Source organism: Halichoerus grypus, chromosome 5 (genome assembly GCF_964656455.1).
Source record: "Halichoerus grypus chromosome 5, mHalGry1.hap1.1, whole genome shotgun sequence".
Lineage (NCBI taxonomy): Eukaryota > Metazoa > Chordata > Mammalia > Carnivora > Phocidae > Halichoerus > Halichoerus grypus.
Genome location: NC_135716.1, coordinates 87,162,808 through 87,189,564, shown reverse-complemented (window position 1 = coordinate 87,189,564; position 26,757 = coordinate 87,162,808). Strand labels below are relative to the sequence as shown.

The 26,757-nt window shown below is 45.1% G+C and overlaps 1 protein-coding gene across 1 annotated transcript; it reads right to left on the bottom strand.

The window, feature by feature from the left end:
- Positions 1 to 26,173, bottom strand: ACP6 (acid phosphatase 6, lysophosphatidic). Its single transcript, XM_036099903.2, has 10 exons — positions 25,490 to 26,173; positions 10,652 to 10,783; positions 10,402 to 10,532; positions 9,983 to 10,062; positions 7,183 to 7,270; positions 6,222 to 6,354; positions 5,117 to 5,217; positions 2,889 to 2,984; positions 828 to 993; positions 1 to 198 (listed from the first exon to the last, which is right to left on the bottom strand). Exons 1-10 carry the CDS (start codon positions 25,706 to 25,708, stop codon positions 55 to 57), a joined length of 1,290 nt encoding a protein of 429 aa, XP_035955796.1. The 5' UTR covers positions 25,709 to 26,173; the 3' UTR covers positions 1 to 54.
- Positions 26,174 to 26,757: the final 584 nt, after the last annotated feature.

Here is a 26,757-nt window from a genome sequence, read left to right as displayed (position 1 = left end):
CAGTGTGTAAAGGCATTTATTGAAAAACCAACACATCTTGTTTGTATAAATCAGTTACTCCCCATTTCCAAGTTCCATCACCTGGACTTGAGAGCAGAGTGTGTGGTATTTTTCTGGGCTCAAGGTGTAAACTGAAATGGTGTTTAAGAACTTGTCCAGTGGACAGAGCCGGTCAGGGCAACCTTTTGGCACCTGCTCCTGTGGAAGAGACAAAACTCAGCAGGGCCACTGAGGACCCCGGCCTGCTATTTTCACCTGTGCCCAGAGGCCTGAGAGGCTTTGACCCAATGGTGTGTGCATGCACACATAGAACAGCCAAGAAGGCCCCACCACCAGGTCAGCTTCCAGGGTAGGAGAACTATGCCCTGCTTGTGACAGTCACTCAAGAACTGCTTGCTGAATTGACTGGGGAGACAGTCACATTGTACCCCTAAGCTGGGAGGGCGAAGTCTAATCACTGGGGGGTGCTCTAGCATCTGCCCTGGACAGCAACCTGTGAAAGCAGCCGAGGCGCCAACAGCACTGACAACGCACACTGCCTCCCAAAGACACCATCCCAGAGACACTCAGGGGAAGAGGAGGGCGGTCCTGTTTCTAGAAGGAGTCTGTAGCAGACGTGCGATAAGGCCCAAGTCCCAGCCTGCCACCATATTTCCAATTCTGCCTTATCCTGGGTATGGCTGTGAGTCATTCCATTGGATCCAGAGAACTGACTGTACCAAGGAGACTCCACTGAGCCTGAGGAGGGAGACGTGGTGCTAAACCACGTGGGTGGGGTTGGAGGGAGGGTGCCTAGCTACCACCCAACTGCACCTCACAGGTCTTACCTCCCCGCGGTAATAGAGCTGCACAAACCACTCCTTAGATTCCCGGTGCTGGTAGAGTTCCATGGTCAGATCAACAGCAAATGGGGGCCATTTGTGGTCAAAAATCCCCAGGGTGATTAAGAGAGGCATGAGGGTCACATCATGAGCTGCGTAGAGGTACAGCTTTCTGCAAGGAGAAAACAGTCCACAGTCCTTTACCTCAGGACTCTGGAAGGCAGGACACCATCTGCCCCCTTTGAGTAAGAAACAACATTGCCTCAGAAACCAGGTGACATCTAGAAGTCAGTGAGCTTGGTATAAAACTCTGAAGGAGATGGTGGGGGGAGACCTTATTCAACAATTTATGTTGTTTCTTTCCCCACTGGGGTAGCTCTCCTGATCCCTTCCTGCCCACCTGCTTGCCCAGCCACCCACTCACTCCTCCCCGAGTGACCTTTAAAGTAGAAATCAAGCATGTATGGCTTGGTCCTACCTCTCTTCTCTCCGTTGGATCTGCCTGCCTGTGGCAAATGTTCTTCCTACTCTCAGCTGTGTGATGAGTTTAGTAGAGCACGCTCTCCTCCTTGCTGGGGAGGCTTGCAGTTTGGGGGAATTAAGTTCATTTCAAAGGAGTATTAAGAAGCCTGTTTGGCCTTCAACATATTCTCCAGTGGCTTTCATCTGCAAGAAAGATGCCATTCTAATCGATAGCTGCCTGTCCCCTGTAACTATCTCTTAGGAAAGATCAAGGATTTTATGTGTTGACTCCTAAAGTAGAAGACCAGCACTGGGGCGCCTGGGTGGCTCAGTTGGTTGAGTGACTGCCTTCAGCTCAGGTCATGATCCTGGAGTCCTGGGATCGAGTCTTGCATCGGGCTCCCTGCTCAGCAGGGAGTCTGCTTCTCCCTCTGACCCTCCCCCCTCTCATGCTCTCTGTCTCTCATTCTCTCTCTCTCAAATAAATAAATAAAATCTTTAAAAAAAAAAAGAAGACCAGCACTGGATCCTATAGTATTCTACAGATACAAGGTCAAGGGGGGGCAAGGTGGCAAGGGCCAGTTAGAAAGGTACTGTCACTGCAGGTGCTGAGAAGGATAGGGAAGGGCACTGGCACGATCTGCTATTATAAATCTGGCCCAAAGTTCCTGAATGTTCCTATTTTCACCTCACTGGCCCCTCCCGTTCTCAAGCTCTTCTCAAGTTTCTAGCTACCATACAGTCTCTCTCTCTCTAAAGAAGGCAACCTAGGGGCGTCTGGGTGGCTCAGTTGGTTGGGCGTCTGCCTTTGGCTCAGGTCATGATCCCGGGGTCCTGGGATCGAGACCTGTGTTGGGCTCCCTGCTCGGCGGGGGAGCCTGCTTCTCCCTCTGACTGCCACTCCCCCTGCTTGTGCTCTCTCACTCTCTCTCAAATAAATAAAATCTTTAAAAAAAAAAAAAAAGGCAGCCTACAACAGTGCTTCTCTAATAGTAGGGTGCATACCAATCCCCTGAGGATCTTGTTAAAATGCAGATTCTGATTCAGTAAGTCAGACTCTAACAAGCTCCCACGCAGTGGTGAAGTTGTTCATCCGCAGACCACGCTCTGCTCAGCAAGTGCCCAGGACATGTAACACTCCAAATCTGTGCCCCTAACTGGGGTTCCAGGTGCTATAAAAGTGGCGATGGAGGTTCAGGAGGTACTTCCAACATTTAAAAATGCCAGGTGGGTATCACACCCTTCTCGACACTCAGTGAAGGTGTTCGAACTAAACAATCTATTAAGCCGTTGTATCGGTGCGACATCATAATTAGCTACTCTTTCACACATGTTCAGTTAGTAAAAAAAAAAAAAAAAAAAAAAGGTGGGAAAACAAATTTAGAGTTCTTTCTTGCTAACATAAAAATTTCAAACCACGGTAGGACGGGTGCCACAGGAAGAAAGGTAACAATGTTGTGAACATCTTTGGGACGCATGACCTCTTAAGCTCCATCCAGTCCCTGTCAGCCTGGTTCTTGCCCCCCTTGAACCTGCGTTGCCTCCCCGCGGCCAGAGGCCCCTCCTGCCCTCAGCTGCACAAAGCGGAGTTGCTGTGGCAGGTACCTGGTCTTGCCGGGTGGAGTGGCAGGGTCCACAGCTTTCAGCAGGTTGTTCTCCAGGATATGAAGGAATGGGCCTACGGCCATCTGAAGGCTTTCCCTACGGCAAGTTAACAACATTGGAACAGCCAGCCACAGGAAGGTGGGCTGGGTCTGCCCCCAGGACCTCAGGAGCCCAATCAGACAGAGCTGAGAAGGAGACAAGTAATGTGTGAGGGACAGCGACTGGCAGGGAGGGGAGAAATGGCACCACCTTCAGTTTGAGGGTTCTCTGTGCACAGACACTTCCAACAACAAAAGCACCAGGGTATGGAACATATCTGCGATGGGACTGGAAACTGGGATAAGTCACGAAGAACTAGGCCTCCAGGAAAAAGCTGGGAAGGACAGGGTAGAGTGATTTCCAGGAATTCCAGAAGGCCCTCAGAAAAGCGATCAGAAGGAACAGCATCCTGAGCTCTGCTTCCCAGGTGCCAGTCCCCCTTCTCTCGAGTTTGGACTGTGAGGACATGTCTTATCTATTTGGTGTCACACAAAGCTCATCAGCAGGGCCCGCTCGCAGGGCTGGCACTGACCCTCGGGTTTGCCACCTCAGGATCACAAGGTGGTTACTGCAACTCCAAGCCTGTCATGTCACGGTGCTAAACAAAGCAGGGAGCTGTGCCAGTGAGCCACCAAAAGGCTTGGTTTTGGTGCCTCTCACCTTTGATCAAAGAGGGGGAAAACACCTCTTCCAGAACTTCCAGAGCCCAATCATGGACAAAACGGAGCAGGGTCGTCATGACTGGCTTAGACCAATCTTTCTTTCATGGTGACCGGGTAAACAAATGACCGCCATCATAAGTCAAAGAATGCTGAAGCAATGGATGAGGAGTAGGCAACCAACACCGTACGCAACATAGACTTTCCAGAAGAATGTACGTAGGCCAAGCCAAGTTGGATGGCACTGTGAGGCCATCTAATTTGTCCTTGAAGAAACATCAGTTTTATGAAACTAGAGCTAACCAAAATGGAAAGAAGAATCAGATCTTGTTTAAAATGCTTTACACTGGGAGAAAATAAACTATGGCCATTGTCCAAATCCAACCCACTTGCCTGTCTTGTAAATAAAGTGTTATTGGAATAGAGCTGTGCCCACTTGTTTGCATATCATCTATGGCTGCTTTCATGCTACACTGGTAGAGGTGAGTAGCTACAAAGATAATGCATGCGCTGTGAAGCCTAAAATATTTACTAAATGTGTGTGTGTGTGTATAGGGGAGGACAGTGAGTGACAATTTAGGTCTGGGTGCGGCCACTTCAGGAACAGATGAGGGAAAGGGGCAAATCATAGTGAGTTGCAGCAAGCTGGGTGGCACGGCTGGAGCCTTCTGGATGCATTGACTCTGAGGAGGAGAAAAGCAGCCAGAGGTTCTTACTCTTATGCACCAGGCCCTGCAAATTCTTGAAATGTTAGCTGCTTTTTCGTCCACAGGACTGATCCTCTTTTTCTTCCCTGGACTGATCCTCTACTTCCCATCTCCTCCTCTACCGAGTTACCTATTCTGAGTGCAAGTCAAATGTTATTAACCTATCGAAGAAAGGTGCTGTTTGTGTTTTTTTTTTTTTTAATTTGGTAAGACAGAAACTCTCCATTCTGGTAGGCAAGAAACAGACCTTCTAAAAACAAAGCCCTAAGTCCTAGAAACGTAAAAAAACACAGGACTGACAGAAGATCTGGTCTGAGTCCTGGCTCTGCCACTTGCTAGCCAAGCCTAGGTGAGACAGCCCACATCACTGTGGTCCAGTTTCTTCATCTCTCAAGCCAGGACTCGGATGCGGTCAGGGATATTGACACCTCCCTCACAGCGAGAACAGGGAAATGACTTGTAAGTTGTAAACTGATGACCAAAGTGAGCAATCATTATTCTTCCATCAGTTCTCCCCACCCAAACCCTTTGAAACTTAAAGCAAAAGGGGAAAAAGTCAGTGATTAAGAGAAACCCCATCGAGTGGTGGCTCCCGGTTCTGTATAACAGTGAACGGAAGCCCCAGGTCACCAGTCCCAGCTCCAGAAGTGTAAGGACTTAGGGCTGAATCCATTCAACAGGCCAGCAGAACATGGTGATTTTACCTCAGCACATGTGGAGACTCAGCTCGCAGGCGTGAGCAGGCTGGGGGGACCCTCCTCCCCGCATACTGAGAGGCCTGGCCAAGCGTGACCTGATGCCCGCGGCTGACGAGGCTGCTCACCTGTCTTCCCTCTGCATAACGTACAAGGCTGTGTCCACTGCTCTCTGCTCAATCATCCGTGCAAATCTCTTCAGCGTCGGGCAGCTCAGGAGGCTGTGCACCTGAAAGGACCACGGGGACAGTTTTACAAAGAAATGCTTCTCGTTCACTGAGCTTGGCAGCTGATCAGCTTCCACAGAGCCTTCAGGGGCCTGTCTTCTCCTGGGGAGGGCCTTAACAGCTCAAAAAGCTACATCCCCAAGGCCCTTCTGAAGCAATTCCTAGAGATCTGAAGGCCCAGGGGGGAAAAAAAGCTGTTTTTCCTCCCTTTCTGATGGCTTCCCACCTACTTCGAAATGAAAAACAGTTGTATTTTTTAAAACCATAAAAAACAAGTAAATAAAATATACAGTAAGGAATTCATAAATTTATACATGAATTTCATTTTCCCCAAAATGGGTTTCTAAAAAGTATGCCGTGTAAATACTTTATATAAGCCCTCATCTTATAACCTTCCACCTATTTTATCCATAAGCACAGGGCATTTCTGCCTTCAGGGCGCACTGTCATCCTGACAAGAGAGGGAAGGAGGATCCAGGCTACACTGCACCTTTGGGAGTCTGGCTTTTGAATCTAGAGAAGGCTTTCCCATTGTGTGGTCTTCAGTATTTATTAGATAAAAAAGATTCTATGGCTAAATAAGTTTGGGGGAAATAGATTTAAAGACCGACCAGCTTCCTTTACGTCTTAGAATCTTTAATATGCTGCTGCGCATATAGACTCTCCAAAAAGTGATATAATGGGGATTCTAAAACTTTTAGGCAACAACCGCCCCCCTACCCAGCACCCACCCCACCCCTGCCTGCCCACAATATACACACTCACATCACAGGTATTCTGGAGAACATGCCTCAAGAAATTCTGATCTAGAGTTAAGTATCCATGCGCCTAACCAAGTGAGGAGTCCTCCCTGATTGGGGCCTAGCCCTCAGTTCCCACAGCTATTCCCTGTAAGTCCTACCACAGCTGCCTCCACTTCTCCCCTCTACCCAGTTCTAACTCAGGAGCCAGCCAGTCCAGGTGCCTACCCCCGCCCCCCAGGGCTGGGGGAGGACAGTCATCCAACCTGCTCGGCAGCCATATTGTCAAAGAGGCTGAGGAAGTCTACTCCATCATTACTGGTGATGCCCATCCCTTCCTTCACCTTTTGCAAATCCTCTGAGATTCCTGGCTGCAAAGAGGCAGCCTGCCTCCGGCCTCTGCCAAAAATAAAAAGTAATCCCGTATATTGTATAGTAATACACAGTTTACAAAGTGTATCTCATTCATCATTTGGGATCTCATTCATTCCTCAATAACAAGACATTGGGGTTAGTTGGTATTATTCCCATCTTACGCATGAGTCAACTGGGGCTCTATGAGTTCAAATGACTTGTGAAAGTAAGGTAGCAGGTACCAGGGCTAGAATAAAAGCCTGAATTTCCAGATTCCACTCTAGCATTTTCTTCTACTATACCAAAAGCAATACAACCATGGCCTAGGTCTGCTTAAAAACAACATTCTCTCTCTTCTGTGGAACACATACTATATAGTCTTCGTGCAGTCCAGAAATATCTGAACACTGAAAAGCACCATCAGCCCAAACCAATCTCTTGTACAGGGCAGCAAATTAGGAAGAGAAGGGAAATCTGTGTCTTCTGCTTGCCCATCTGGATTTGCAGTTCGACCACTGGCTTAATCATCTTTTACTTACTGTCAGTGTTTTCATCTGCCCCCCCTGAGAGCACGATGGTCGAGAGGACAATGGTTTGTAAAGGCAAACCCCACTCAGGCTCTACATACCATCTCTCCAGCCCAGCATGTGGCTACTCCTGAGCTCGCTGTACCTTCACTATGAGCCTGCACTGTGAACAAGAGCTTCTTCACTTCCTGGACAGCAATGTCAGGCCTTCGTGTAAAGCAGTCCTTCCCACCCCTTATCCACCAACATGGTAAGCCTAGGCAGGCCCTGAGTTCAGGCAGAGTCTGCCAGCAGGAGTAAAAGGCTGTGTGTCCCCCACTGGTGAGCAAGAACCCAGGGAAGTTACCTGATTCTTTCCCGCAGGCTCCAGCAGTTTTGGTAGTTGGGGTACAAGACTTCTGAGCTTGCTTCATCAGCGTGGATGATGATGGGTCCTGGAAGGAAGGTGGGAGCACAGGCAGGAAGAGGCTTCAGCTTGTTCTTCCCAGCATCCCCACCCCCTTCTTCTCTTGTCTGCTTCAGGAGACAGATCATCAAGGTTACTCCTTAAGGACAGTACCTGCCCTCAACACGCCCTGGCCTTGCCAGCAGAAGCTCTCCTATGGTCTGAGAAAGGGAGAAAGCAAGTAGCAGCCTGTTCTGTCTGGAACAATCCCTCCTATTGGGCCACAGATAGACTAGAGCAGGCACAGACCTGGATCAGACTGGCGCTTTCCTGACCCATTCCCAAAGATTCCTGCCTTAAGGTATTACCAGCACTTGGGCGTTCTAACAAAGAATGGGGTATCCCTGACTCTATCAGAACTAGGTGACTTCCTTGCTTTTCAAAGTCCAATCCTATAGACCAATACAGTGACTCAGCACATGACAATCTAAGAAAAGTGACCACAAGGCCACAAGTCCTGCCAGCCCCACAGCGTTGCCCAAAAGGAAAGGCAGGTTTTCAGGTGAACTGCCAAGAACCACACATTAGGCTACAAACAATGTTTCTTATACAGTTGACCCTTGAACAACTGGGGGGTTATGGTCACTGATCCCCCCGCCCACAGTTGAAAATCCACATATAACTTTTGATTCCCCAAAAACCTAACTACTAACAGCCTACTGTTGACTGAAAGCCTTACTGATAACATAAATAGTTGATTAACCCATCTTTTGTATGTTATATGTATTATATACTATGTTCTTACAATCAAGTAAGCTAGAGAAAAGAAAATGTGATTAAGAAAATCATAAGGAAGAGGAAATACATTTACAGTTCTGTACTGTACTGACCAAAAAAAAATCGCGTGTAACTGGACCCATACAGTTCAAACCCATGTTGCTCAAAGGTCAACTGTATACCTCCCAGTAGTTCGCTACTGCTCAGAGCTTACAAGCACCTTTATCCCCTCCCATCAAGGTGCTCTAACACCTTCCCATGCTTTGCTCTGTGCCAGACGTGGCAAGGGCCTGTGGTAGCTCCCCTTTCTACACAACTCAAGCCTAACCTCTGATGGCAAAAGAAAGAGCTTCTATCAGCAGCTCTCTGGAATTCACTGAGGTCAATATGTGGGGTGATTAGGTGAATTTAAGCCCCAAAGAGCTATTGTTCTCAAACAAATTGTTGATAGTCAAAACTCCAGTAGCATATGGTAACTTTACCATAATATCAAAATTCAGACACACTTTGTTGATCAAATGACCAAAGGGCCTTTCCAAATATATGTGTCCTCTGAGCAACAGAGCATAAAGGTGAAGAGTATGGATTCTGGAACCAGACTGCAAGAGTTTGAATCCCTGTTCCACCATTTACCAGCTCTGCGTCCCTGGGAAAGTCATTTAGCCTCTCTGTGCCTTAGTTCTCTTATCTGTAAATTAGGCATAATATTACCTACGTCATAGGGTTATAAAAAAGAATTAAACAAGTTAGTATACACAAAGCTATTAAAAAAAGGTTTGGTACATGGTCAAATTAGAGTCCCAGGATGTTTGGGTCCAGTGGCTAGTGATGATACCACTTCCCTCCCTGTTGGGAATGTGGGGCAGTCCCAGTCTGAGACCTGCCAGTAGGTCAGGCTGCCTCCAAGAAACAGCCTTCCTACTCCAATCATACTTTTGGTGTTTCTGAAGAGAGGACATTTGCCTTTTAGAAACTCGGCAAGTGAAGAGCTTTCAGGAGGCCAGGCACTGTGGATTATTCCAAAGCTCAGGGGCTCCCAGGAAATAAGGGGCAGCCCACTCTGTTTGCTTTATGTTACTTAGACACATGCTGTTTGTGTTCAGCAGCCAACTTCAGCCGGAAGTAGCAGCTGTACCCAACCCAGCATGGGGTAAGGCCAGCCTCCTCTGGCCTAGAGGTTTCTATTATTTTACATAGTTTATTTTTCTAAAGGCTGATGGAAATTTTATATCTATTTGAGATACCGCTAAAGAAGCTAAGCAAGAACCTTTGCCTTATGGCACCACTTTCGTATTTTAATATTGGTGAGGTCATGTTGATATGAAACTCAGACTGGCAATTAAATGTAAATTTGAATCAAGTACAAATGACAAAATGCAGTTCCATTTGATAGTCAAAGGGCCTCAACACATGAGATCCATGAGGGAAAATAATAAATGTGGTCCTTAGTGGTAAAAGGTTGGGTACCATTAGCTGTGATCATTCACTGGTTGAACATGTCAAAACCCAAACTCACTAGACTTTCTCAGGGAGGAAGGGCTGCACGGAATACTGTTAATACCATCTGGGTCATGCTGTGGATTATCACCAAGACCAGAGCAATAGTAGGCTTGGGTCCCAGCTAAGTGTCCCTCCTGCCTCCTTCCTTTTCAGCAGTGTCCTACCTGAGCAAAAAGCCCCAATATTGTTCGCCAGACCTGGCTAGGGCCGCCTCATGCAGCCTGTGTAGAAACTTAAGAAGTCAGAAGCCAGACGCACATCAGAGTGGCTGACACATCGCTGCAGATGTGGAGGTCAAGCTGGCAAGGGCAGCAGATGGCCGGACAAGGGAGCGCCCACCACAGTAGGTACAGCATGGAAGCCACATGTGCAGGAGAAGAGAAACCAAAGGAACAGGCACCAAGAAAGAGGGCAGGGAGGGCTTTGGAAGGAAGAAGAAAGCTCCTCTGGGATAGGGGCTGACTTCTAGACTCCAAACTCAAACCTTCTTTCTGATATTGGAAAAGTCCAGCCAGCAAACACCGGGTAGATTCCAGATTCCGATATATATTAGTGGAACGGACACTGGAAAAAAAAAAGGTAGAGACATTCATAGAAGGAAGATTCAATTATATATACTACCTTATCCTATAGAGCAGCTGGGAGGCTTTAAGATCACATAAGGGGAGCTATGGGGCTGGGAAGAATCCTTTATCTCTCTGTACGATGGCTGTCCCAAGGGACCCAAAAGCCAATGAATGTCACCTCCATTGGCCACATGTTCACAGGATCCTATTACACTAGGATAACTTCCCCAAACTATGTTGGGTGAGAATGGGAACCGTCTGGTGGGGGGGGGGGGTCAGGTTTCCTCATGCTTAAGACCTTAAACTGCGTGCAACATCCCTTTTTCGAGTGACTCACAAGACCTCCAGTGGATTGAAGGTTGGCGAAAGAAAGGGGATGTCCTCCACATAGTTCTTCCTCAGCCTCTCTCCCAGGGCAAACATCTGCTGCATGCCCACGTTGGTCAGCTGTCCAGCAAACATGCCCCCCTAACGTGGGGCAGAAAGATAGAGAAGAATGAAAATACCTCACAGTCTGCCAAACTCAGCCCAGAGAAAACCATGGAAACTTTACAGTGGGCTTCCCAGAGGAGGGAAGCATTGCTCACCTTCAGTTTGGTCTCACGGTATTGAGAGTCGAAAGGAGAATGCGGTTTCGGGCCACCAGCCAGATTGGTGATGGTGTAATCAAACTGAGTTTGGGGTGGGACCTCTAATAGTTGGAGATTCCACTCTGCTTGCTGTGACCGCAAAAAACAACACATTGTTTAGAAGTTTCTTGAAACTTACAGCAGTAATATCCAGCAGCACCTCGAAGACAGCTGGAATCACCCACAGCTCTCCCATGGGAAGGAAAGAAAGAAACTTTAACTCTAGTTCCAATTTAGGGAAGAAAAGACCGTAATTTATTATTCCAGGCATCCTTAGCCCAAGTCCTGTTATTGCCCCACTAGCACTCACTGTTCAGATGTTGTCTGGCACTAAGCCCAGACAGCAGTAAAGGGGAGAAATGGCCAGAATGCCTAGCAGGCAAACACTTGGTGAATGAATGAATGAGTGAACAAATGAATGAGTATAATATAATCTCAGTGAGCATATACTTGTAAGAATTTTTTAGGAATCGACCTGCAGGTTTCTATGCTTCCCCGCCCTTAAGGGCTCTACTTAATGTCCCTTGTAACTACCACCTATTTCCCCTCCTTTCATCTAATTTCTCAAACAAGTAGCTGCCCCCAAGAAACCTTCACTTCTTCAGCATCTTCCTTCTCTCCTTGCAGTCTGGCTCCTGCTGCATTGTACCATAAAGGCTTCGAAACATCACACGTGGCCACAGGTCTCAGAGCTCCAACTGCCCACGAAACTCTTACATTCACTGAGTCACATGTGATGACTTCAATTTTAAAAACAAAAGTCTTTTCTTCTTCCCATACACCAGCTCCTCTTCCCAACATACTATGTGATTTGCAACGATACCACAATTCTCCTGGGCCCCAAAACTTGAACCTCTGACTTTCCCCCACTGCTCCACCAGCCATGCACTAAACTCTGTTGATCACTGGCTAGAAAAAGTCACTCCCAAAGGTCCTTCTTTTATCTCACTGTCAGAGTGTAAAACCTTATTACACAGATTATCTCCACCACCCCCATGAATCTTGCTAAGCCACTTTCATCCTATCAATAGCTTTTTCCTAATGTTTCAAGAAATAAGCACCTGGCCTTCCAGGACTTCTATACCTTGGCCCAGCCCCCGTCCCCTGCTGTACCGTCACTGTGCCTCTCTCCTCCCCTCCCCAGACCTGACAATGCCCATCGCTTCCTCTGCATCTTCTTTTAGCTTGTTTCCTTGCTTGGAGGGACTCCTGTCCCTAGTGCCCATCCAACTTCTCTTCAAGTCCAGTGACAGCTCAAGTCTTACTTTCCATCAGTGACTACTCCAGCTTTTAGTAGGTTGTCTTATCTGAATTCCTACAATACTTAAAGTCACAGTAATATCTAGTTCAATTCCCCACTACTTTTTTTTGTTTTAAAACTAACATTTGTAAACTTACTATGTCATGTATCATTGTATTTATCTTTGCCTCTCCCAGAAATATCAGGAGTACCACTGGGAATCCCAGGTTCCTTTCACACAAAGGAAGCCCTCCGTTCTTTCAAAAGGCATTGTCTCACTCCCACCCACAGCCAGTCCCCCAAACCTGAGCCTCTTCCCCCCGGGGGGGGGGAGGGTGATACAGCAACTGATATCAGAAGATTGTGTGTTCAGAGCACAGACCTTCTTCCCACTGTCTTTTAATCATGGCTCCTTCTTTCAAAATTCTGATCCTATAACTTCCCTGCATAAACCCTTCAAGGGCTCACAACTACATGATGGACTCTGCCCCTCCCTCCCTCTCTCTCTTCATCATTTCTTCCCTGTCTTACACACTTAGTCTCTAGCCATACAGCTCTGTCTCCTATAGCACCATCCTCACACTTCCTGGCCTTTCAACTTCATGTTTCTTCTACCTGAAATTTTCTTTTTCCTTTCATCTGGAAAGACTTCTGCTCATTCCACAAGATGGCTTAAATGTTCCCAGAGGCTGTGACCATGGCCCCATGCTCTCAAAGTAGCTTCAGTGCCTCTTTTGGTAGCCCATACCAAACTGTATTAGAAGAGCTTCTTTACTAGTCTGTCCTGCTCAGCAGTCCTGCTCTGAGAACAGAGACGGGGTTGTCTATTTACCCCTGCATTTTGAAGGCCCAGCAAAGGGCTTGGTACACAGTAGGTACAATTAACAGCTCTACCAATTTGCCAGACCTTGTGGAAGACACAAAGATGGAGATAATATGACCCTGCCTTTTCTGGGTTTTCAGGTCAGTAGAGACAGCGAGCTATGAATGAAAATGATAGCAGCACCAAAACAGAAACTATGTGCCACATGAAACCAGATGAAGGCCACAGCAGTTCAAAGACAAGATGACCTTCTCTTCTGGCTGGGAATTCAGGAAAAGTTTCATGACAGGAATGGCCTTTGAGGTGAAGAGGATTTAGACAAGCAAAGACCTGGACTTGAGAGTAAGAGGTAGGTAAGGAGAGGGTGTTATTTGGAATTCCAAGAATAGGCAGAAGTTTGAGCAAAGCAGAGATGGCAAAGAATGCATATACGAAAGAAGTGGTTTGGTTTGCCTCAACCTGGGAGCAGTTTTCAAACTTTTTAATTAGCAAATACCAAATAGAATTTGACTTTAGATTTCCATATACAAAGGCAAAAACTGGAGTTCCTCCAGTTGAAGTAGGAGTGGGAATACAGAGCCCCAGCCACTTGGCATCCCCCTAGGCTACAGGCTCCAAAGAATAGTTTGAAAACCAGCAGCACAGATCATAACTGGAATGGGAAGACTGATGCAGAAGCCAATTTCAAGATGTCTACAATAGAGCTGATGAGGGCCTAAGGCCTCATCTAGAGCGGTAGGAATAGAAGGGGTGGATGCAAGACATGTGAGCCAAACCTGGCAAGTGAGTAGATAAAAGTTTTATTTGGGGGCTATGTTGGTAGGTGAACAAGGAATAATAAAGAAAAAAAATTACTTTGATTTTGAGGCTGGGTGCCTAAGGTGACAAGAGGTCCTCCATGACTAAAACTAAGACCAACAAAGAAGACAGGTGACAAGCTGAGTTCAGTTTTGGACATTTTAAGTTTGAGGTACCTCCTTTGTGTTCCCAGGGCTTCCTGGAATTGGAATCTCTTTTCTCTCTCCTTCAGCACATCTCTTTTACAGCCAACACTGAATCATCCAACCTTGTAAGTCCAGTGTTTAGCTCAGGTTCTGACACCAAGTCCACAGGGCCTATTCAGCCTCACTAAGAAATCTCCTGGGGCGCCTGGGTGGCTCCGTCGGTTAAGCATCTGACTCTTGACTTCGGCTCAGGTCATGGTCTCAGAATCTGAGCCCCGTGGTGGGCTCCTCACTCAGCAGGGAGTCTGCTTGAGATTCCTTCTCCCTCCCTCTGCCCCTCCCCCTGCTCGCACTCTCTCTCAAATAAATAAATAAATCTTAAAAAAAAAAGAGAGAGAGAAAGAGAGAAATCTCCTCTTGTTAAGGATATCCACCAACAGAGGATCTTTGGTGTTTCCCAGGAGATGACTCCTGGAAGTCTAGGTCATGTCAAATCTGCAGTACATGTTTTCAAAATTTTAACAGATGATACACCAGGTCCATACATGGTGTCCACCCCACATGCACACTTTCATTCTTATTCTTGCTCTTCAGCTTCCAAGTTAGCGGCAAAGACTAACTTTATAATTTTACTTACTTATTTATGCCCCATTTTTAAGAACATCAGGTAGATGATAGCAATACCTAAAATATAGTAAAACAACGAATTCAAAATAGGCAAGAAAGACAGAAGCAAACAAATATAGGGACAAAAACTGGACACAAATAAAGTTTCTCAAAAATGTACACTATTTTTTTTTTTTTTTTTTTTTTTTTTTTTTAAAGATTTTATTTATTTATTCATGAGAGACAGAGAGAGAGAGAGGCAGAGGGAGAAGCAGGCTCCCAAGGAGCAGAGAGCCCGATGCGGGACTCGATCCCAGGACCCTGGGATCATGACCTGAGCCGAAGGCAGACGCTTAACCATCTGAGCCACCCAGGCGCCCAAAAATGTACACTATTAAGATCCATATACTTAATTGTTAGGTGGGCCAAAGATTCGGCACTAAGCTTTCTGGCTTTTATGTAAAGGAGAAACTCGATCAGCTAGACAAGCCTAAAGATAAAAGCAAGACAACAGTTCAGGAGAAGCACACCATTTCTAATGCTAACAGACAAATTCCTCCCAAGGGTCCTCATAAAGAGGATAGAGTAATATAATGAACATCTTCTCAGTAGTCACAGCAATGAGTTCTGTGGGATTGTTTCTCAAGTTTCCTCAAACACAGAATGATGGCAACTCACCAAAGCACATTTCTTGAAGATAATACTATACTGGGATTGATATGCTACATTCCAAAGGTAAAAGAAAAAAATCTACATAGAAGTAAACAAAACCCTTCTGGGTGTAGAATTTAGAATAAAGCAATGGTTTTAAATCTTGGCTGCACATTGGCATCACAGAAAAAGTTTTTTAAAAGAAACTGATGCCTGGTCATGATCCCAGGGCCCTGGGATCGAGCCCCGCATCAGGCTCCCTGCTCGGTGGGAAGCCTGCCTCTCCCTCTCCCACTCCCCCTGCTTGTGTTCCCTCTCTCGCTGTGTCTCTCTCTCTGTCAAATAAATAAATAAAATCTTTAAAAAAAAAAAAAAAAAGAAACTGATGCCTGAGCACCATCCTGAGCTCATCACATCTGGATCTCCTGGAGTGGGGCCTCAATTTTTTTAATATTATCTAGTCCAGATAATTCTAAAGCTTCACCAGAGAGGCTGTTGCCATGTCTGGATGCTCTGGGCCAATTAAATCAGAATCTCTAGAAGGAGACCCGGGCATTAGTATTTTTTAAAGCTCCCCAGTTGAATCTAATGTCCTGACAAGAACAAGCAGTTAAGAACACTGCTCCAGAGGAATGAATGGACTCACTGGCATATCCTTCATGCACTGCTTCCTGAATACGGCTTCTCTTAGCTGAGCTTTGGGTAAGTATTAAGTAACAATGAGACTGACAGTATGCTTCCCACCTTGCCACATTATCAAATAAATGGGAACCCAAATTCTTTAATCAGTAGTGGAGCTGAGATAAGTTGGATTTTGTTTTATAAAAACTCAGGAACCTGCCTGAGTTGGAGGCCATCTTGGTTAGAGGTGAGCTGAGGGAAATCTGAAAACATTTATCTTGTCAATGTGTACTTGGATCTAACCTAATAATCAGGAAAAATAGCCAATCAAGTTCCAGAGCTTTATTCCCAAGCACAGCTAAAGGAAGGTAAGTCAACAGCCATTCAGGCCAAAAGAAAACAACTCAATAAAACATCTAATTTTAGGGGCACCTGGGTGGCTCAGTCGGTTAAGCCTCTGCCTTCGGCTCAGGTCATGATCCCAGGGTCCGGGATCGAGTCCTGTGTCATGTTCCCTGCTCAGCGGGGAGTCTGCTTCTCCCTCTCCCCTGACCCTCCCCACACTTGTGCTCCCACTCGTTCTCTCTCTCAAATGAATAAATAAAAAAAAACTTAAAAAAAAAAAACATCTAGGAGGGGGAGCAAGATGGTGGAGGAGTAGGAGACCTAAATTTCGTCTGGTCCCAGGAATTCAGCTAGATAGGGATCAAACCATTCTGAACACCTACAAACTCAACAGGAGATTGAAGAAAAGAATAGCAGCAATTCTATGAATGGAAAAGCGACCACTTTCTGGAAGGTAGGACGTGCGGAGAAGTGAATCCGAGGCGATATTCGGGAAGATAGATGGTGGAGGAGGGGGCCTCCATCAGCCTCTACTGGCAAGTGATAGAGCAGCAGAGCACAAAATCGGAAATTTTAAAAGTCGTCCGCTGAGGGACGTTGCTCCAGTGGCTAAGTGGGAGGTGGAATCCTCGCTGGGACAGTGTGGTCTCAGGACCCTCAGGGTTACAGAAAGATCGGGGGTGCCTGAGTGCGGCAGAGCTCCCAGGGATCGAAGCGGGGAAGCCAGCTGCAGAGACAGAGCCGAGGAGCAGGCTCTCAGCTTGGGGTTGCCATAAACCGTGATCCGCAGCACAGTCAGGCCACTGCTCCTCCAGCAGGGACGCAACAAGCGGCAGATCCGGGGAGACTCCCCTTCCTCCCCCGGGAGGAGCAGCGCGGGAGCGCACTGCACAGATCTGCTGGGTTTGGAGACTCCACACGGGGTCGTGAGCCAGGAATAGAAACGCTCGGTCACAGGCCGGGTGAGCATGGAGTGCAGCTGGAGACCGGGGAGACGGGAGTGACTGACTGCTTTTCTCTGGGGGCACACTGAGGAGTGGGGCCCTGAGTTCTCGGCTTCTCCGGGCGGAGACTGGGAGGCCGCCATTTTCACTCTCGGCCTCCAAAGCTGTACGGAAAGCTTGCAGGGAACAAAAGCTCCCGAGAGCAAACCCGAGTAGATTACTTAGTCCGGACCGGGCAAGGGTGGGGCAATTCTGTCTCTGGCAAAGACATTTAGGAAGCACAGCAACAGGCCCCTCCCCCAGAAGATCAGGAAGAACAGCCAGCCAAGACCAAGTTTACCGATCAATGAGAATAGCAGAACGCCAGCACTAGGAGAATACGGCACATAGAATTCATGGCATTTTCCCCATGATTCTTTAGTCTTTCAAAGTTAATTTTTTTTAATTTTCTTTTTTTTTTAATTTTTCTTTTTCCCTTTTTCAACCAACGTCTTATCAATTCTTTCTTTTAAATATTTTTTACATTTCATTTTTAGAGTCATATTCTATCCCTTCATTGTAGTTAACCTTGTTTTTTGTATATATATAAGTTTTTCTCTCTTCTTAGAATTTTGGGATACAGTTTCTTCTAACAGACCAAAATATACCATAAATCTCTAGTGTATGGCTTTGTTCTAGTCTCCTGCCTGATCACATTCTCTCCTTTTTTTTTTTTAATTTTTCTTCTTTCTTTTTTCAACCAACGTCTTATCAATTCCTTTTATAAAATCTTTTATAATTTTCATCTTTACAGTCATATTCCATCCCTTCATCGTATTTACCCTTATTTTATACATATATAAGTTTTTCTTTCTTTAAAATTTTGGGAGGCAGTTTCTTCTAACAGACCAAAATACACCCAAAATCTAATGTGTGGCTCTGATCTATTCACCAGCCTGATCATATTCTTTTTTTTCTTCTTCTTCTTTTTCTTTCCCTTTCTTTTCCCCCATTTCTGGTCTCTTCTGATTTGTTCAGTGTATATTTTTCTGTTGTTACCCTGTTAGCATTTTGTTCTCTCATTCATCTATTCTCCTCTGGACAAAATGACAAGACAGAAAAACTCACCTCAAAAAAAAGAACAAGAGGCAGTACCAACTGCCAGGGACCTAATCAATACGGACCTAAGTAAGATGTTGGAACTAGAGTTCAGAATGACAATTATAAAGATACTAGCTGGGCTTGAAAAAAGCATGGAAGATACTAGAGAATCCCTTTCTGGAGAAATAAAAGAACTAAAATCTAACCAAGTCAAAATCAAAAAGGCTATTAATGAGGTGAAATCAAAACTGGAGGCTCCAACTGGTAGGATAAATGAGGCAGAAGAGAGAATTAGTGATATAGAAGACCAAATGATGGAGAATAAAGAAGCTGAGAAAAAGAGAGATAAACAACTACTGGATCACGAGGGCAGAATTCCAGAGATAAGTGATACCATAAGACGAAACAATATTAGAATAATTGGGATCCCAGAAGAAGAAGAAAGAGGGGGACAGAAGGTATAGTGGAGCAAATTATAGCAGAGAACTTCCCTAATTTGGGGAAGGAAACAGGCATCAAAATCCAGGAGGCACAGAGAACCCCTCTCAAATTCAATAAAAATAGGTCAACACCCCGACATCTAATAGTAAAACTTACGAGTCTCAGAGACAAAGAAAATCCTGAAAGCAGCTCGGGAAAGAGGTCGATAACCTACAACGGTAGAAACATTAGATTGGCAGCAGATCTATCCACAGAGACCTGGCAGGCCAGAAAGGACTGGCATGATATATTCAGAGCACTAAACGAGAAAAATATGCAGCCAAGAATACCATATCCAGCTAGGCTGTCATTGAAAATAGACGGAGAGAGAAAATGCTTCCAGGACAACAAAAACTAAAAGAATTTGCGAACACCAGACCAGCCCTACAAGAAATATTGAAAGGGGTCCTCTAAGCAAAGAGAGAGCCTAAAAGTAACATAGACCAGAAAGGAACACAGACGATATACAGTAACAGTCACCTTACAGGCAATACAATGGCACTAAATTCATATCTTTCAATAGTTACCCTGAATGTAAATGGGCTAAATGCCCCAATCAAAAGACACAGGCTATCAGATTGGATAAAAAAACCAAGAGCCATCGATATGCTGTCTGCAAGAGACTCATTTTAGACCCAAAGACACCTCCAGATTGAAAGTGAGGGGGTGGAAATCCATTTACCATGCAAATGGACATCAAAAGAAAGCTGGAGTGGCAATCCTTATATCAGACAAATTAGATTTTAAACAAAAGACTATAGTAAGAGATGAGGAAGGACACTACATCATACTTAAAGGGTCTATCCAACAAGTAGATCTAACAATTTTAAAGACCTATGCCCCTAACATGGGAGCAGCCAATTATATAAGCCAATTAATAACAAAATCAAAGAAACACATCAACAACAATACAATAATAGTAGGGGACTTTAACACCCCCCCCTCGCTGAAATGGACAGATGATCTAAGCAAAAGATCAACAAGGAAATAAAGGCTTTAAATGACACACAGGACCAAATGGACTTCACAGATCTATTCAGAACATTCCATCCCAAAGCAACAGAATACACATTCTTCTCTAGTGCCCATGGAACATTCTCCAGAATAGATCACATCCTAGGTCACAAATCAGGTCTCAATCGGTACCAAAAGATTGGGATCATTCCCTGCATATTTTCAGACCACAATGCTTTGAAACTAGAACTTAATCACAAGAGGAAAGTTGGAAAGAATTCAAATACATGGAGGTTAAAGAGCATCCTACTAAAGAATAAATGGGTCAGCCAGGAAATTAAAGAAGAATTTAAAAAATTCATGGAAACAAATGAAAATGAAAACACAACTGTTCAAAATCTTGGGAATGCAGCAAAGGTGGTACTAAGAGGAAAGTATATAGCAATACAAGCCTTTCTCAAGAAACAAGAAAAGTCTCAAATACACAACCTAACCCTACACGTAAAGGAGCTGGCGAAGGAACAGAAAATAAAGCCTAAACCCAGCAGGAGAAGAGAAATCATAAAGATCAGAGCAGAAATCAATGAAATAGAAATCAAAAGAACAGTAGAACAGATCAACAAAACTAGGAGCTGGTTCTTTGAAAGAATTACTAAGATTGATAAACCCCTGGCCAGACTTATCAAAAAGAAAAGAGAAAGAATCCAAATTAATAAAATCATGAATGAAAGAGGAGAGATCACAACCAACACTGAAGAAATACAAACAATTATAAGAACGTATTATGAGCAACCATATACCAGCAAATTAGACAATCTGGAAGAATGGATGCATTCCTAGAGACCTATAAACTACCAAAACTGAACCAGGAAGAAATAGAAAACCTGAACAGACCCATAACCAGTAAGGAAGTTGAAGCAGTAATCAAAAATCTCCCAACAAACAAGAGCCCAGGGCTAGATGGCTTCCCAGGGGAATTCTACAAACATTTCAAGAAGAATTAATACCTATTCTTCTGAAACTGTTCCAAAAAATAGAAATGGAAGGAAAACTTCCAAACTCATTTTACGAGGCCAGCATTACCTTGATCCCAAAACCAGACAAAAACCCGCATCAAAAAGTAGAATTACAGACCAATATCCCTGATGAACATGGATGCAAAAATTCTCACCAGAATACTAGCCAATAGGATCCAACAGTACATTAAAAGGATTATTCACCACGACCAAGTGGGATTTACTCCTGGGCTGCAAGTTTGGTTCAACATCTGCAAATCAATCAATGTGATACAATACATTAATAAAAGAAAGAACAAGAACCATATGATCCTCTCAATAGATGCAGAAGAAGCATTTGATAAAGTACAGCATCCTTTCTTGATTAAAACTCTTCAGAGTGCAGGGATAGAGGGTACATATGTCAATATCATAAAAGCCATCTATGAAAAACCCACAGTGAATATCATTCTCAATGGGGAAAAACTGAGAGCTTTCCCCCTAAGGTCAGGAACGTGGCAGGGATGTCCACTATCACCACTGCCATTCAACATAGTACCAGAAGTCCTAGCCTCAGCAATCAGACAACAAAAAGAAATAAAAGGCATCCAAATGGGCAAAGAAGAAGTCAAACTCTCACTCTTTGCAGATGATATGATACTTTATGTGGAAAACCCAAAAGACTCCACCCCAAAACTGCCAGAACTCATACAGGAATTCAGTAAAATGGCAGGATATAAAATCAATGCACAGAAATCAGTGGCATTTCTATACACCATCACCAAGACAGAAGAAAGAGAAATTAAAGAGTCGATCCCATTTACAATTGCACCCAAAACCATAAGATACCTAGGAATAAATCTAACCAAAGAGGCAAAGAATCTGTACTCAGAAAACTATAGAATACTCATGAAAGAAATTGAGGAAGACATAAAGAAATGGGAAAACGTTCCATGCTCATGGACTGGAAGAACAAATATTGTGAAAATGTCTACGCTACCTAGAGCAATCTACACATTCAATGCAATCCCTATCAAAATACCATCAACTTTTTTTAAAGAAATGGAACTAATAATCCTAAAATTTGTATGGAACCAGAAAAGACCCCAAATAGCCAGAGGAATGTTGAAAAAGAAAACCGAAGCTGGTGGCATCACAATTCTGGACTTCAAGCTCTATTACAAAGCTGTCATCATCAAGACAGTATGGTACTGGCACAAAAACAGACACATAGATCAATGAACAGAATAGAGAGCCCAGAAATGGACCCTCAACTCTATGGTCAACTAATCTTCAACAAAGCAGGAAAGAATGTCCAATGGAAAAAAATTCTCTTCAACAAATGGTGTTGGGAAAATTGGACAGCCACATGCAGAAGAATGAAACTGGACCATTTTCTTACACCACACACAAAAATAGACTCAAAATGGAGGAAAGACCTAAATGTGAGACAGGAATCCATCAAAATCCTTGAGCAGAACACAGGCAGCAACCTCTTCGACCTCAGCCGCAGCAACTTCTTCCTAGAAACATCGCCAAAGGCAAGGGAAGCAAGGGCAAAAATGAACTATTGGGACTTCACCAAGAGAAAAATCTTTTGCACAACAAAGGAAACAGTAAACAAAACCAAAAGACAACTGACAGAATGGGAGAAGATATTTTCAAATGACATATCAGATAAAGGGCTAGTATCCAAAATCTATAAAGAACTTATCAAACTCAACACCCAAAGAACAAATAATCCAATCAAGAAATGGGCAGAAGACATGAACAGATATTTCTGCAAAGAAGACATCCAAATGGCCAACAGACACATGAAAAAGTGTTCAACATCACTCTGCATCAGGGAAATACAAATCAAAACCTCAATGAGATACCACCTCACACCAGTCAGAATGGCTAAAATTAACAACTGAGGAAACGACAGATGTCAGTTAGGATGCGGAGAAAGGGGAACCCTCCTACACTGTTGGTGGGAATGCAAGCTGGTGCAGCCACTCTGGAAAACAGTATGGAGGTTCCTCAAAAAGTTGAAAATAGAGCTACCCTATGACCCAGCAATTGCACTACTGGATATTTACCCCAAAGATACAAATGTAGTGATCCGAAGGGGTATGTGCACCCCAATGTTTATAGCAGCAATGTCCACAATAGCCAAACTATGGAAAGAGCCAAGATGTTCATCAACAGACGAATGGATGAATGGATAAAGAAGATGTGGTGTGTGTGTATACACACACACACACACACACACACACAAATATTATGCAGCCATCAAAAACCCCAAAATCTTGCCATTTGCAATGACGTGGATGGAACTAGAGAGCATTATGCTAAGCGAAATAAGTCAGTCAGAGAAAGACAAGTATCATATGAGCTCACTGATATGAGGAATTTGAGAAACAAGTAGAGGATCATAGGCGAAGGGACGAAAAAATGAAAGAAGATGAAACCAGAGAGGTAGACAAACCATAAGAGACTTAATCTCAGGAAACAAACTGAGGGTTGCTGGAGTGGTGGGGGGTGGGAGGGATGGGGGGGCTGGGTGATGGACATTGCAGAGGGTATGTGCTAGGGTGAGCGCTGTGAATTTTCTAAGACTGGTGAGTCACAGATCTGTACCTCTGAAACAAATAATACATTATATGTTAAAAAGAAGAAGATAATAGGAAGGGAAAAATGAAGGGGGGGATTGGAGGGGGAGACGAACCATGAGAGACTATGGACTCTGAGAAACAAACTGAGGGTTTTAGAGGGGAGGGGGGTTGGGGGATGGGTTAGCCCAGTGATAGGTATTAAGGAGGGCATGTACTGCATGGAGCACTGGGTGTTATACCAGTGAATCATGGAACACTACATCAAAAACTAATGATGTAATGTATGGTGACTAACATAACATCATAAAATAAAATAAATTTAAAAAAAGAAAACTAAGAATTTAAAAAAACATCTAATTTTAGACAATGCTACTTTCTGAAGATTTGTGAGACAACTGAATGAAGTGACTTGTCATCTATAAACCAGTCACAAGTCTGGAGACATCTATCAAAGGCAATTTTAGTTTTAGAATTGTTGCCAGGTAGTCCCTTCTAACTACAGTTAATATCAGAACCAGGAAGATCAGAAAATCCCAATAACAACCTCTATCAAACTGGATCTTGAAAAGAAAACCTGAGAGAAAACATCCAGAAACAAGTTACAGGAAGCTGATGACACCTGCTCACAGCCTAAATTGAAAGAGGCTTGGTTCCATCCCTGGCTTTTATTCACACAACTTTATAAGAGATAATCAAAGGTGTCTAATGCATTTGCCTGAAGTCTGAGAATGTGAGCAGGCAGGAGAAGTAAAGTGCCTTCCCTAATTGCAAAGCAAAGCCATGGACTCAGATGGTTCTTATTTTGTGGCTACACAGACAGAAGATGAGTGAAGATGGCATTCTATGGGAGCTACAAACTGCCCCTTCCAACATAATGGCAGAAGGTACCCATCACACACGTACTGGCTCAGGAGAAAGTCCTATAAGAATCTAAATTAAGGGAGTATATATACTGTACATACTAGGTCCAAGCCTAGACATTTAGACTTTTATTCTCTTGCTACCACTGATAGCTTTGTCTTTTAACATGAGTCTTCCACCCCTATATGTTATTTTCCAGCTTTTCTGTAACAAGAATAAATGGAGAAGGGAGAGTGCACATGAGATGGGCTTTGTACAAAAATCATAAGGAAAATTTAGTGACCCAATACAAAAAGGCAGAGTAAGGGATTGAAAAAGCATCAAAAAGAAGGGAAGGAAGAGGGGTGGGGGAAGAAGGGAGGAAGAGAAAAAAAGAAACTCCAATACCAGGAAGTGGATACTAGATACTCCAATACTAGAAAGTGGTATAGCCATTCAGAAAGGCTAACTAGAAATCTGATAATAGAATTAAGTGCCTGCCAAAATTTATTTATTTATGTGGGAAGTGCTTTGCAAGTTTGAGTTCATGTGTGAGCAGCTTTAAAAACTAGATTTTCCAGCATACAGTGTGAGGACACAACCCTAAGGGTTTCTGGAAAGCAACTATGATCATGAAGAGTATGCCAAATATCAGGTTTGGACATCTATTTAACTTGCTCCAACTAACCTGGAGGACCAATAATGCAAAAACACTCCACAGGTAAGTGTGACGGCTAAGGGGCCTGGGGATTTCAGGTTGCCTCTATCCTCACTGGGAAGCCAGTTCTTCAATTACAGGCCTGCCTGCTATCAAAGGTCAGAGACCTTCACTGCTTCTCCCCAAAAATCAAATTCAGGAAGGTTAATCACTTAAAAAAAAAAAACAACAACTAGTTATTTGTGCTTTAGTCATAATTATCCTGACCGAACCAGGTAGATTTTAAGACATTATAGCCACAAGACTAGCCAATTAAAAATATTTTCCTACTTCAAATCCCTTCCACAAGAGTTTTAGAAACCCAAAATAGAAAGGGAGAGCCCCAAGATACAGCACTTATTACAAAAAAAAAGCAGCCTTCAAGGGATCTCAGATGGTCTCCAGCAAAGCCTGGGAGAAAGCTGCTATAAAAATCTGTTCCCAAAGATATTGAGCTCTGTTATCCACTGTGATCCCAGCTACGCGGTTCCTGTCACAAAGGTTCCTGCAACTCTTGACAACCTTCAAAACAGTCACACAGAAATGCACTACACTCTGGTTCTCAAGTTCACCCCTATAGCTGTTAAAATACAGAATCTCAGGCCTACCTCACTCCTGCTTGAATGAGAATCCTCATCTTAACAAGATCCCTAGGCGCTGTAAATAAGTACCATAAGTAGCACAGTGCGACCAGCTGTGCTACACCATAGCCAGCAGGGGCACAGATGGACGTTCCCGGGGTGCCTTACACCTGGAGGGTACGAGGAAGAAAGAGGGCTAGGAGTACCAGGTCAGCAGCTCCTCTGCTCAAGAGCTGGGGGCGGAACTGGCTACAGCAGTTTTCCCTCGGTCTGGACCCAAGAGGAATCCAGCTCAGTGAGAGTAAAACTCCAAAGGTGAGTGTTCAGGGCGCCCGGTCCAGCCCGGGTCGACCACGCGGTCCTCGCCCCACCAGCCCCTGCCCAGACCGACCTCTCACCTGCTCCTCCTGCGGGAGCGGCTTGAGAGGGCTCCGAGCCCCGTGTCGGAATACGACCTGCACCATTTTCAACTCCAGCCGACTCCGGTCGACGGGATGCTGGCCGTCCGCGCTCCGCGGCTCTGCCTGGGCGGCCCGCCGCTGGTGGACGCAGTAAGCCAGCGAGGTCAGGAAGCCCACGGGCCCCCACATGCGCACGCTGAACACACCGCTGATCATGGTGGAAGCCGCTGGGCGGCCCTCGGGGGGTGAGGCTGCGGAAGGCGACTACAAACTTTCCGCCCGCGCCGGGGCTCAGCGGCCGCCCCCAAGTTCCCGGGAACCCGCCGGCACGCACATCCAACGACCGCGGCGACTCCCGGCCCTAAGGGAGACCCCAAGTGGGAGCGTAGGGGTTGAAGCGGAGGTGGGAGCAGCGAAGACTCCCTGGGAGTTTTAAACTCGGGTCGGGGTTGGCCACTCCCGCTGCAGACCCGGCAGGGGGAAGCTCAGCTCCTAATCTTTCACCCTCCAGGGAATCTTAAACTTGGAATCCAAGTTTGGCCTCCAGGGCTCCGAAGGGACAGGAACCAGCCCTGAGTTCCTCGGCAGCCGACTCCACGAACACAGACGACTAGATTCCACTTTCCTGTCAGCAAGCTTCCACACACCTCTTCACCCATCCAAAGGCTTGTCCCAAGTAGATCTGCGCATAGGAGCATGGGAAAACGAGTCCCGCGGTGACGCCTGTTTGGAGGCTCTGAGTTCTGAGAACTACAACTCCCAAAAGGCTGCGCGCGGCGGGCCCCTTCGTTGGAAGTATTTCCTCGCCCGGGACAGTGGACCTCGCTCCTGAGCCCCAGCGGGCGCAAGTTGCCGGGACTGGGTGGCCAATGTAATAGGAGTGAATCCGCCAGTTTCCCTGGCCGATAGGGTAGGAAAAGTGAAGACTGGGGTAGAATTGGGTGGCAGAAGGGAGTAATATAAGCCTAAGGAGTGTAGATTTTCTTGAAGTCCTGGAAGGTCGCTGAAACTAAGAGCCCAGATACCAACTTACTGAGTGATGACCATTTGCGAAGGGCGGAACTAGGCATTTTATATTTAATCTTCACTTACTATACCCTTTCTAAGTTTAAAGAGGCCTAAATTGTCGCAAACATGTAGAACTTTAAGCTCACTGATGTGTTTACTCATATCCATAGCGTTTCTTGTGGAAAAATCCAGGTCTTGCCTGCGGGTGTCCCAGTGACTAAACACCTTAATTTGCAACACACAGCCGCCTATTGGTC

What these genes read in the sequence shown, in the direction of transcription:
- ACP6 (XM_036099903.2), bottom strand. Translation starts at nt 25,708, where the DNA reads ATGATCAGCGGTGTGTTCAGCGTGCGCATGTGGGGGCCCGTGGGCTTC. An exon ending in ACCGTGAGACCAAACTGAAG is followed by an intron (nt 10,533 to 10,651) that starts GTGAGCAATGCT and finishes GCCCCACGTTAG; the next exon opens with GGGGGCATGTTTGCTGGACA. An exon ending in TTCAATCCACTGGAGGTCTT is followed by an intron (nt 10,063 to 10,401) that starts GTGAGTCACTCG and finishes TTTTTTTTCCAG; the next exon opens with TGTCCGTTCCACTAATATAT.